Source organism: Gymnogyps californianus, chromosome 2 (genome assembly GCF_018139145.2).
Source record: "Gymnogyps californianus isolate 813 chromosome 2, ASM1813914v2, whole genome shotgun sequence".
Lineage (NCBI taxonomy): Eukaryota > Metazoa > Chordata > Aves > Accipitriformes > Cathartidae > Gymnogyps > Gymnogyps californianus.
In genome coordinates, this window is record NC_059472.1 from 34,961,518 (window position 1) to 34,974,685 (window position 13,168).

Below are 13,168 nucleotides of genomic sequence, written 5' to 3' on the forward strand. Positions count from 1 at the left end.
GTAACATATTGAGTTGAGCCTAATCCTTGGGGAAACATTTATATTTCAGTGTTAGGCAATAGTTGTTAATGTTTATTTCATGAAGGGTACATTCCTCAAATAACCTATTTTAGACAAAAATTAAGATGTGTTAGCAAAGTTTTGTGAGCAGATGTGCAATCCCTAGTCATCCTTTATAGAGTCTTTCACCTAAATTTATAAACATGAATGTTCTGTTTAAGGAGTAGTTTGCCCTTTACTTATTTGTCGTCTTCTACCTGTTTCAGCTTGGAGAAAACAAGAGTTGGAACGGCCAGAATGTTGGGTTTCCTGAGCCAACAAGTAACAGTAAGTATTGCCTTCTAAGTTTATATTTATACTTACTACTCTTAGTCTCTGTAGGATTTGGATTTTTCCAGACAATTGAAATGCTTTTTATAAGTATTTTAGAGTTTTATTGCAATTAGATTAATTAACTCTTGAGTGTCCTCTGTGTGAGTGTAGGTATGAATGAATGCAGGAAAAAGGAGATTTTTATTTATTCATTGAATCATTGAATCCTTCAGGTTGTAAGGGATTTTAGGAGGTCATCTAACCTGCCTGCTCAAAGCAGGGTCAGTATAGAGTTCAGACAAGTTTGCTTATGTCTTTTTTCCAGTTCTCCAAGGATGGAGATTCCATAGCTTCTCTGGGCAGCCTGTTCCAATGCTTAATTATCTTCACATTGCATTTGTTTCCTTTTATCCCAGTCAGAACATCTCCTGTTTGTTTATGACTATCATCTCCTGTTCTTCTGCTACATACCTCAGTAATGTGCCTGGCTCCATCTTTTTGACAACTTCTTCTTACGTATTGGAAGGCTGCTATGGGGGACCTATGCTATTAGGTCCCCCAAAGCATACCACTGTCCTCTAAGCCTGATCATCCAAACAGATTTTCATTATCTAGTAATTCATCTACCTAGACAGCTTGGTAATTCATCTAGTAATTCATCTACCTAGACAGACATCCCATCACAGCTTGGATACAAGGATGCTGTGGGAGACATGATGTCAAAAGCCTTGCTAAAGCCAAGGTAAATGACATCCACTGCTCTGCCTTCATTCATAAATCCAGTCATTTTATTGTAAAAGGCAATCAGGTTGTTGAGGCTATTTTTTATCCTTGGTAAATTCATGCTGATTGTTCCCAATGGCTTTTTTCTTCTTTGTGTGCCCACAAATGGCTTTAAGAGCACTTACTGCATGATTTTCCCAGGGACTAAAGTGAGGCTGACCAGCCTGCCTTTTTTGATGATTATGCCTTTCTCCAGGCATTGGAGACCTCTCCTGATCTCCGTGAATTTCTGAAGATTAAATAGAGAGTGGCCTCATAATGACATAAGCTGTTTGACTTGGCATGCTAAGTTATATCCCATGTGGTCCAATGGACTTTTATGGGCTGAAAATTTCTCAAGAGATCCCTGACTTTGATCAGGTTCTGCTACTGGTAGTTTCTCTCTTCCTTGACCCATGTCTATAGACACAAAGGCATGAGAGACCTTGTTGGTGACGACCGAATTCAGTTTCACTGCAACAGGTAATGAATAGGACAGACCTTTGTGACTTTATAACTAGATTTTTATTGTTTAGAGTGGTAAAGATAATATAAATAGTACTTCCTTCACTTTTCCATGAGCCTTGGATTCATCTCTAGAACTGTGTTGAGTTTTGAACTTCTTAAGAGTCCCAAACATTATCTCCCTCAACTAAGGATTGTACTAGAGACAGACACACACATGAGCTACCTTCTATTTTTTGCCTATATACATCTGAAGGACATGGTCCTAGAAGCAGGTTTTAAGGGGGTTCAGTAGTGTTCCAGTATATATGCGGTCTTCCCAGTCACTAGACCTGGGGAATAATTTGTGCTTCAACTTACACAAAAGTCTGCTAGTATTTAAAGTGATCTTGGATTTAGCACATGCCATTGTGTTTCCCTGAAAGGAAGGATACTACAGGATCTAAGACTTCTTATTAATTGCTTCCTTCCAGCCCTATCATCAATCCCCATCAATACTTCTAGATGATTTCTGTTGGCATTGTCAAAATCTCTAAGGACATGGCCTGTGAAACATCTTCAAATGTTAACATATTGGAGTTTGGGACAGCAGAATAAGACCTCTAGTTTTTCTCTCCTATCCTTGCAGTGTCTTGTAGCAAAGACATTTATAGATGACATCACAACCATCTACTACACAAACAAGAAAAAACAATCCCTTTCCCAGGCTTCATCTGGCAAGAAAACTGTGGCAGTTATACATGTAAATCCGAAACTAGGAGAACACAAAGGCAAACTCACTCAACAGGAGACAAGATCAACAAAAACTATATTTTAAACCTGTGCTGACCAAAGAACGTATTTTTCACAGATTCACCTGCTCACAGACCTTTTTGCAGCCACCACAGGCCACAGTACAGAAACAGGTTTTCATTCTGGGATGCTTTTCTAATGCACGAAAGACATTTCTAGATGCCTTCATTTCTATTCTTCTGATCTCCAAGTAAATTGGAAATCAAAGGAGATGTAGCTATCATGTCAATAGACATAGAACATTTATTTCTGACAGTGCTGTTCAGAGACCACTGTGCTTAATCCCTTAACTCCTTTTTTGAGGGTTCCAATCTAGAGGCAACGTTAATAATAATCAGCCTATTAAAGTGTATAATTTTTTATTTCAGAGAGACTGTGCTATCCTTTTGCAAAATAGGAAGGATTTGAACCCAAAATGTTATCAACAGGAATATATTTTTTTACTGATTTTTTAACTCTTGACCTCATAAAGGGCCTTTCTCTTCTAGGGTATTTTCTTTAAAATTTACAGCTTAACTGTGATTTCCATATAAAGGCATAAGAGGAGAATGAATATGTTACAGTTATGCAGAGGACAGACTAGTCTTTCTTCACCTTACAGTCGCATCCAGGATTCATGGAAGACCTAGAAATGCATTTTGCTTCTCTAAATGTGTTAATGTGATATCACCCCTGGTATTAAGAGTTTTCCCTGTGCACACCCATTGATCTTCCCCTAAGCCCCAGAGTCCAAGATAACTTCAGAGCTTTGTAGTCAAGAACTGAGGAAATGTGAAGTTTCTTCTCCTTTGGAATAAAAGAAATCACTTGCATGCATGACCTCTCATGCACCTGTGAAGTGCAGAGTTTTTTTAAGGCAGTTCCAAACAAGTTCCACCGTTTGAGATCAAAAATGTCGCATCCTTTCAGGTATGAACGTGCTAGTTTATATTTAAGAACAACAGTTGTTGGTAGGTGAATCTACTCTTGCAGTGTCATCATTATTGTAGGAAGTTTTAAAGAGGGCAAATGGAGCAGCTTCCTCCCTTCTATATCCTTGCTTATAAGAGAAATGTACAGTTTGCACTTGTTGTTACCCAGAAACGTAACTTTCAGTGGTCTTGAAAATCTGAGGCTCTGAGATTGCTACATCTACCATTTGGCAGCTCTTATTCAGATTTCCAGTAATTTTATTCCAGGAAAACAATTGCGTCCTGCTAGGACAACGTATTGTGCATCAGTTTCCTTTTGCAGGCGGATACTCTTTCTTTGTGTGCATAATGCACTGTGTTTCCATCTGAAACTGTGTGAAATAAAACTGGAATAGTAAAGTGAAGTTGTATACTTTAGTACAACAAAACCAAAATTCATAACAGTTGAATATTTTAGTACAGTTGAAGAACAGATTTCATTGTACCCTTATAATGTAGTTTGTTTTTGCTGAGAAATACCCTCCAGTCGGTATCCTCCTACATACTCGCTCAATGCATTTTTAGTATTCCCTATTAAATATCCTTGAAAGTTAACTTCTCCTGTTCCCCTCTATCATGTTACTTTTGCAGCTATCCTTGCGGCAAACTTCACTTCTGTTCCTCCTACTCACTGGCAAATCTTCTTCCCACAGGTTTACTTCTTTACCTTTCCTCTTCATTTCACAATCTTAAAGATGAAACAAGAAGCTATTTGTTTCTTGGTTTGGGATATCTTAGACATTTTTCACACATGAAATAACAAGAATGTTGAGTGAGTTTTTTTCCCTGATGCTTCTGGAAGAGACTTTGAGACACTGTGGGCAGACCACAAGCATTTGGAGCCCATACAGGAGATGTTTACTGTCAACAGAATGCTCATTTATCTCTCTGGATTTGACTTAAGTAGTTATCAACAAAAACAAAATATGAAACAAATAATTCTGTTGCAAAGTGCATTTTCTTGGGAACATATTTTGGTTTTATATTTCTGGATGGGGTAATCAAACATCATATAGTATGTGTTCTCGGAGAAGCTGTAGATGAGCTATGAAGAACAAAAATATATAAAAATAAAAGGAAAAAGTAACAGTGTTTTTATATATTATAATTCTAACAAGGAAAAAATGACCCTAACTGTTTTTATATGTTCCCCGCCCTCAGTTTTCCATAGTATAGTTTTCCTTTATCTATTTCCAGCCATTTTGGGAGTCACAAAGTAAGTATTGAAAAACTAATAATAAAAAAAAATACATTCAGAACAATCCTACCTCTCTGTAAAGGACAGGCTCTTTGTTTTTCTTGCTTAACATTTTATTACTAGGGATTCATGCATGACTTTACAGTCTTTGTTCTTCAGAGTACATCTGCTCCTGCTGTTTGTTCACCACCTGAAATCATAATCATTTGTTTGTGACATCACAATTAGTTACTGTGAAGATGATTAGATTGTCACCAACAGATTATTATGATTTCAGATGGTAAATGAGCAGCAGGAGCAGATGATCTCCTAAGGAACAAAGATACTTGATCTCATGCAATTGTTCTCAGTAAAAAAAAAAAAAACAACCCAATGAGAAAAAAGCAAGTAGATATTCAGAAGAGTTTCTTAAATCTGTGATGAGGAAATTTGAGCATTTTTCCATAAATAACATATATTTTAGTATTTTTAAAAATCTACTTAAATAATAAGAGATTAAGAATATAAGAAATAAAAAAAAATATGAAAATATATGGGTGTTATTGTAAGCCCTAACTGTATGGTTACATTCAAATTCGTACTGAGATGTTTCTTTACCAGTTTTTTGGGAGAAAATAAATGAAAAATCATGTATTTATGAAATTTTGCATACTAATACATCTTCACTTTGGAGGACACAAAATTTATGTGAACTTTATAGTTCTGGCCCTCACTAGTTTTATAAAGACTTCTTTTTATAGTCCTCTACATGTTTATTTTTCAACTGGGGAATTCGGTGAAGACTTCCAGTAGATAATTTAATACCCCTGTATTTCCATGAACGGTAGCTGAAGTCTACAGTTTGGGAATAAAGTTTTTGGTTTGTATTTCACACATTTTTAATTGGAATTTATATGTGTTATATTTTGCTGAAATATGTAGTTCTTTTGGGTGTATTTCAAAGGTGATTTCCAGTGGATTATATGCATTTTTGCTCACTGAGTGCTGCTGTTTCATTGGACTTCACTTTTGAATTGCTTCCAAACTTACTAAACTTCGTCAAATGTAATACACTCTTGCTAGGAGTTAGATTGATACATCACTAAACATTTGTTGAATTATTTGTCATTCTGAAAAGAAACCACAGTAAGAGGGGTTCACAACACCACTTATTTGATGAAGAACAGGCCACAGCGCAGTAGTTTTCCATCTGTTTGGTTTGGGGTTTTTTTGTTTTGTTTTGTGGGGTTTTTTTAGCAAACATACTGTCAGGTGAACATTATACCGTCACTGTGTGTTTCAGGGAGCAGTTCCATCAGCTGAGCCACTTGTCTACGTTCCGTATGTCTCACGACCTTGGCTAGAGTCTCTTATAGCGGTTGGTTATGTTTAAATAACACTTTGCCTCCGTAGCTGCTGAGTTGATGTGCTTATTTTCAAAAAAAAAAAAAAAAAAAAAGAATTCATCCCATCTTCTAGCAAGGGTCTGAGACATGGGAAAATTAAATTTAGAAGCAGAGGAGATTTGTCCAATTTTGTTTCTTCCCTGAGTTATTGAAGCTAGGAAAACTATGCTGTATTTGGTATTATTAATAATTAATGTGTTATTTTTCCGTGTCGTCTAGCAACGAGAATAAGATAATAATTTTTCCAGAATAATACCAATTAAATACAACTTGCATATATTTTTTTAAATAGTTGAAAAAAACTTCTAAAACACCTAATGTTAAAAAACACCTCATATTAACAAAACAGGGAAGGGAGTGTGGTTATTTTTTCCTTGCTGTTTAGAGAACTAGTGGCAAGATCCAAATTAGCATTTTTGTGTGTAAATGGGATCTGGGCACAACTCAGGTGTGTAAGACCACAACTGCAATTTGTCCTTCTCCTTTCCCCACGTGTTTCCCCTTTTGAGATGCTCAGTTAGGTGCTTAAAGTACTGCAAGTTCCGCATCTTCAGATGTGACGCTTTCTTTGCTGACTTTAGAGTACAATGTGTATTTCTAAAGTACCTAGTGTTTTAAACACATGCCCAGAAAGTTGGGAAACTTAGATTTAGTTTCCGTCTTCACCAGAAGGACAGTACTCATGGGGTGCCAAGTAATCTGGATAATGGCAGCTGCCTTTTGGACATGTATATCTAATATCATTATGATTTGCAGACAGAAAATAAAAGATCAGATGCTGTCAAAATGCAAGAAATCCACAGAGAAGGAGTGATCTAAAGGAATCATGACTTTGTAGTCTGTCTGTTGATTAAAGCACTTGTGAGTGAAGGTGCAGATATGTATTCTGGTGTTCCCTGGCTGGTTTACAGATACTATCTTCTGCATATTTTAGATACAGGTTAAAAAAAAAAGTGTTGCAAGCAACCTGCTGCCTGGTTCTTGAGTAGTATGGATTGTGCTTATGTAAGAAACATACACTTGGGCTGTGAGGCTTGTGGTTTGGATGCCCTCAGGCTGAGAAGAAACCCAAGTCACCTTTCTAGGAGACTGCTCTTGATGTATAAAATGTATAAAGAGGGAACAGCCACCATGACAGTAGCTAGCCAGCTCTGTGGGTAGAGATAATTTCAGAGAAATTATCCTTATGCTTTTCCCGGTCCCCTAAAATTCCTATATGAATTACATTTGTTCAAGGTTGCTAGTCTATCCCTCGGAAAAAAAACTGCATGTGAAATAGCAACGCAGAGCTCTTTTTTGTTGTTAACTCTCAAATTCAGATTTAACCATGTAATTCCGCAAATTATCTGCATTTGGATTTCTGTCTTCATCCAAGCAAACGGAGGAGTATCACACAATTAACCTCAATACAGTGTTTCTCTAAATAGTTTCACTTTTCTGAAGTCTTTTCTCCTTTTCCTACTCCCTTCCCCCCAACCTGGAACCCACCATGTACCTCACCCTTAGTCTAGGAAAATAATGTCCTTGAAGAACTGAATTGCTTGAACTGAGGCTTTATTGCTGTCAGAACCAAGACTTAATTCTCCATTCTCTCCTCCATCCCCTTTCCTTTACATCAAACATCTTATCCCTATGACTTCCACTCCCCCACCGCTTTCTCCTCCTCTGATTTCATCTTCACTCATACCTATGCTGTGCTTGTTGATGTCCCCCTTGACCTTCTTAGCTTCAGCAACCTCTCTATCCTTGTCTAGTAGACTTGTTCATTCTTTCATCTCTTCTACGTGTGGGTCATGCCTTTGTTTTCATCATCACAATTCTCATTCCTCTCTTAATCTGTTAATGAATAGTCTTGCCTGCACAGGTCACCTCTGGTTGCACTTAGGCACTCTTCTAATTGCTTTACCCCCTCAAAAATCACTTTCTTGCAGCTTTTACAAGCACCTTGATCTGCCAGCTCAATAGCTTGATTTGCTCCTGCTCCAAATTTGCTGATCGTCTTTACTGATAAGAATACTGTCCTTTCTTCTGCATTTAGATTGGTTCTTTTCAGAACCTGCTTCATCTTAATCTTAGGTTATCTGGTACACTGATATATTGTTGGAAACTTATGATGCAGAAATTATCATGTAAAAATAATGGTGTAGGTGTTTTGTCTGCCTATTGGAATATTTCATAGAATATCCTGTATAAATTCCCCACTGCAAACACTAAGTCTTATTTTTACCAAAATCTTATGTTCCCAAGCAGGAGTAAAGCTGTGGGAGATTTCAAAGGACTTTCCTCACATGAGTTCAACACCAAATGTTGCAGAAATATATACAATTTAAGTGTCCTGCGATACTGCAATTTCCTTTTTGGCTGTACAGAAAATGTTCCAGTGAAATTAAAGGATATCAAGATCTGACTTCGTGAAGAACTAAATAGTATTTACTTTAGTGTCATGGTTATTTTAAGGTTAAATAAACTAGTATTTTAATGAGTGACTTTATATAACATCAGTTTGTTTAAGGTCATGTAGATGAGATCTTTTGATTGAAGGACATTGTGTAATGACAAAACATTTTTTCATGTCTGAATATTGCAGTAGCTGGTGACTTAGAAATACCACAGATAGCTGTGTTAAGTAGGTAATGATTGCATCTTGGTATTTCAAGCCAAGATTGTGTGTAGACTATTACTGAGAACATAATGGCCATGCTATTGGCCTATTCAATTGTTTGACTGACGTTTTCTGAGTTTCTACTGAGGTAATAAAACAAAATTTGAAAATATTCTTGTATAGAAATAGGCTTTTACAGTGAGTGGAGTATAAAATAATAATTTCTTTTTATGATAATATTTACATTTTTCAGTCTTGTTATTGAAATAGTTATTTGGGTTTGTAAATTCTCTTCTTTGCTCTCTGGATTTGTAATGAGCCATATTCTAGGGCATGTTGAGAACCTGCCAGTTCTATGGAGGAATTATTGCGTGTGAAAGTCCTCCATGCCTCTTACAGTTTTGTCCATTCTAACGTACATAATAGTGAAGTCAGGATTAGATCTGGGTCCAACTTTTCCTGCTTAACGCCTTACTACAGGATTTTGCCATGTACTTTAAGCAGCACAATATAAGAAGGCTTTATTCAATGTGAATACAGGTAGCATAATCTGAAAGAAAGCTTTTGGATGATTATCTATCAAATATTTTATTCAGTTCCAAAAATACTGATTATCTCTTTATGAACAATCTTTTCTTCATCCAGTGATGGGTTATTTCAAATACCAGGGTGTTAAACTTAGTTTATGAGCATGTCATATACAGAATTATATCATGGTTTACTTTGCATCATTACACAACACATGAAAGCACTCGTTCATGCTGGTGCCCCGTATCAGGGGTCGTAGTGCAGGGAAGAGCATGTGCTCTTCAGGGGTGTCGGGGTAAGTCATACAGCAGTTGACACTGCTTCTGATACACAAACAAGTATAGCTTTCCTGTAGGACAGGTGAGAGCCTAGGGAGAAAATTGTAGTTCTCGGAGAAAGAATAAAGTTGTGGTTTAGACCAAGTATACTGAGTGTCCATAAACACAAAAAGTCAATGAGTGACAGCGAACCAGGAGAAGTCATTGAGTGAAGGCAGAGGAAGAGTATCCCTACAGCGTTGATCAAGTAGAAAAGAGAGAAACTTAGCACTGATATATGTATGTGGAATCACAATACAAGCCTGATCCTGTAGGTCATCTTTTGGAGTTAAACGATAAAATCAAATTTTCAGCTTTTCATGTTTTCTGATCTTCCTGACAGATAGAAGATTGAAAATGGGACACCTGTGGTACCAGTGTAGACACTAATACCTGTGAGTGTGCAGGCAACACTCATCACTCTGAATTTTTCTTAAATTAGTAGCCCACTGCTATGGGGTAACTTGTCACTGTCCCTGTATCAGCAAATTCCATTTTTGCAGAGTCTTATTACATTGAGGCTCATTTGGTGATATTGTCAGTCGTTCTCCTTCCTCACCCCATTCCCCATGCAGAAAGTCTCTCCAATGGTTAGGTTTGTTTTCCATTAACTCCAGAGGAGTGAAGGTCTAGATAGCGGGGGACCCTTTTGTAGAAAGGTCCCCTGTCTTCCCAGCCAAGGGGACCCTAAAGAGAAAGGGGTAGGGATAAAAATAACACCACTCCAACAGATCTTTTGGAGACCGCCTCTACTACTACTGCTATGAAAAGAAGTGGAATCAAAGCACCAAGATTACACTTCAAGGAGAAGGCTTGTGAAGGATAGTTGGGCCATTTTGTATCTTAATTGTACATTTGCCTTGGAGTCTAAACCATTTTGCAGTTGTCTAGTACGTGACAGCAAAAGTAGACAATGGAAGATTAAGAAATTTATTTTTAGGTAAGAGGGGTCTTTGGTGTGGAGTTTTCGGAGACTTCAGAAGATTGTGAGAGACTGCTAACAATTACCGCCAAGGATGAATAAGACATGTTTTTCAAATGTTAGTGATTACACTGCATAGCTAGCCTGCATATTTTCGTAGCACATTTGCCCACAGGTTTAAATAATATAAATGGAAATTATTTTAACATGTTTCATGAATGTACCTCTAAGTTAATGTCCAGCAGAAGGTGCAATGTTGTTGGTCTAAATGATAGTATTATAGAACCTGTGACTCCTAATAATTATGATGCAACCTTTGGGGTATGGTGAAGTTAGTATGGGATATATTTAGTGAACACAAAAATCTGAATGGTTTTTAGCTGAAAGACTAACAAAAATATGAAAATATTCACCTAGAGATGTTCTCCTGCAATGCATAAAGGTGTTAGAAGATAGTATTTCTTTCTCCCATACTTTTTTATTAAAGTGCTTGTTTGAAGACTAATTAAGATAATTTCTGAAGAGTTCTTTTGTTCTTACACTTAATCCTCTGTTGATGTCATACTGGTTGTCGTGATAACATCTTTCCTACTGTAACTAAACTGTTATATATATATACTCTTCTACAATTCAACAGAGTTAAAGTAAGCAGACAACAGTGAGGAATGATATTAAAAAAATCCTCAATAATATATTAAAAATAGATAATTAATTACAATTAGTATATGCTTGATAGAAGTTTTCAGAGACCACGTTTTTATTGGCTTTTTAAAACAAGTTTGTAAGAAGCTTCATGAAACATAGGCCCTGAATATAAAAAGTTAATAGCTTGCAACTATATTAATGTAATGTCTAGAATATTACATTACTTTGTTTCCAGAGATAATCAATGATGGTAATATAATATCTGCCTCTCAGAGCCAATGTATGATTTAAATTAATTATTGCTTATAAAGCACTTTGAAGTCTTTAGCAGAAAGGTGTTGCATAAATGTAAAAGTACTATTATTAATTTAACATCACCATTAGAGTAAAGTCAGTACTTTAGGAGCATTTGCTATACTCTGCTCAATATCTTTTTATTCATCATATGCTGCATATTAGTTATTTTAACATTTAGAAAGCTTAGTAATCTGGAAGTATTCCAAACCATTGTTCCAGACAGCAGTTAGATATTTGGGTGGATCATGTAAAAACAGTGAAATGGCTGAGAAAGCATGTAAAATGTTTGTTTTAAGTAATATTACATCAATGGAACAGACATCTGCAGTACTGGACTTGATTTTAAACTTCTTTAAACTTTTTTTTTAAGTTAACGTTGTACTATGTTTTTCTAAAATTGATTGGGGGGGCTAATATATTATTTCTAAACAAGTATACTGTTTTACCTTTTGTTCAATTTTCATTTCTGTTTCTCAAATATTTATAGGAAATCAGATTTACAGTGGGTAGGTCTTAGGAGGTGGTGAACACCTGCCACTCAATATTATTATTGCTGTTTGGTTTTGTAACCTAATGTCAACTATCGATATCTATATTATCTATTTTAATTTTCATTCATGTTATCTCTTGTATAAGACTATTTAAAAATATGAGCAGTGATAGGCCTTGGAGTTTATAGCCTCAGAAAAAGGGTGTAAAATCACTCTGTCATATAGTGATTATGTGCTATAAAATAATGCTGTGTGTTTCCACAGTTTTGTTATCTATAAGGTTATATTATAAATTGTGCCAAATGGAGAAAAAGAAATTTTAGGGACCCTGTCCTCCATCTTTCCCAGTAGCGTTGTCTTGAATTTGTTCTTAGCTCTAGACTTCAGTGCAGGGTCCGCTGGCTTTGGAGCCAGTTGTAAGACTGGGTCAAACGCCTTTGAAGTCAGAGTTCAAGGTCCAACCAGGCTCCCCAGCCCCACGAAGGTAGGTGGGGAGAGCAATCAGGTGCATAACAGATACATCTTTGTGAATGGTATAAGCTGATCTTCTAGCTTTCTGAAAGCAATATTAATTTAAAAGCCAAATGTGTGAGTAAATCAATTACAAGATTCACCTGTAAGCAGTTTGCTGAGTCAGCAGTGGGGAAGTTCGATTTTCACCATGAAGTTGAAAATGAGGATATTAATTACTGGTAATATTTTTTGAGTCTTCTCCTTGTGGTAGACATTTTATTTTAAAATACTACTTGCACTACTAGGATTAGAAGAATCCTTTCTAGGTAACTGGAAATTAATTTTCTTCTCTTCTTTGAATTTATTCTACATTCTGAGATGAATTTAGTGTGAACTGCAAATGAATTAAGCATTGAACCCTTTGATTTCTCTTGGGATTACTAAATCAGTTAACAAACAGGTTTATCATCCCTAGAATGAAATGCCATATGGCTCAGGTTCACCCATGTTATTTTCAGATATATGCTAGCAGATTAAAGTGTGCTATTAATATGAAATTACACATTTCAAGCTCATTTTTCAATTTATTAATAATAAGAAAGAGGTTTTCCTCTTATATCAGCAAACTGGGTACTCATATTTCCAACAAATGCTTCGTTGTATATAAAAACTAGCAAACTTCAGCCTAATTCTACACATTTCCATGCACAGGAATATCAGCAAAACTGATCAAGTATGTACGCCTGTTTTCAAGCAGTTTTAGGGTTGAGATGTTTTCTAAAAATATATTAAATATTATGCAACATAGACAAATTATCCCTAATTTACATGTCACTGGAAATCTTTAAATGTAATTCACATAAATAAATTTAGATCTTTTTAATGTTTACCCTAACTCATGTTGATATTAATGATGACACCTACATGCTTTACTTGTTCAGTATAAATGTTGGCCAAGGCAATTAGCTATTTGCAAACTATAGGATGCCATATATGCAGCTAAACAAACAAATAAATAAATTCCTCTTCGCTGAAGAGCAGTCAGTCAC

General features: G+C 36.1%; 1 protein-coding gene across 3 annotated transcripts in view; it reads left to right on the forward strand.

Moving 5' to 3' along the window:
* Window positions 1-13,168, forward strand: part of STAU2 (staufen double-stranded RNA binding protein 2) — a 173,003-nt gene that overhangs the window by 76,509 nt on the left and 83,326 nt on the right. For all 3 annotated transcript variants that reach the window (XM_050890762.1, XM_050890763.1, XM_050890764.1), the window contains exon 11: window positions 267-327. In XM_050890762.1, the coding sequence (XP_050746719.1) occupies window positions 267-327 (61 nt within the window). The remainder of the gene's footprint in view (window positions 1-266; window positions 328-13,168) is intronic.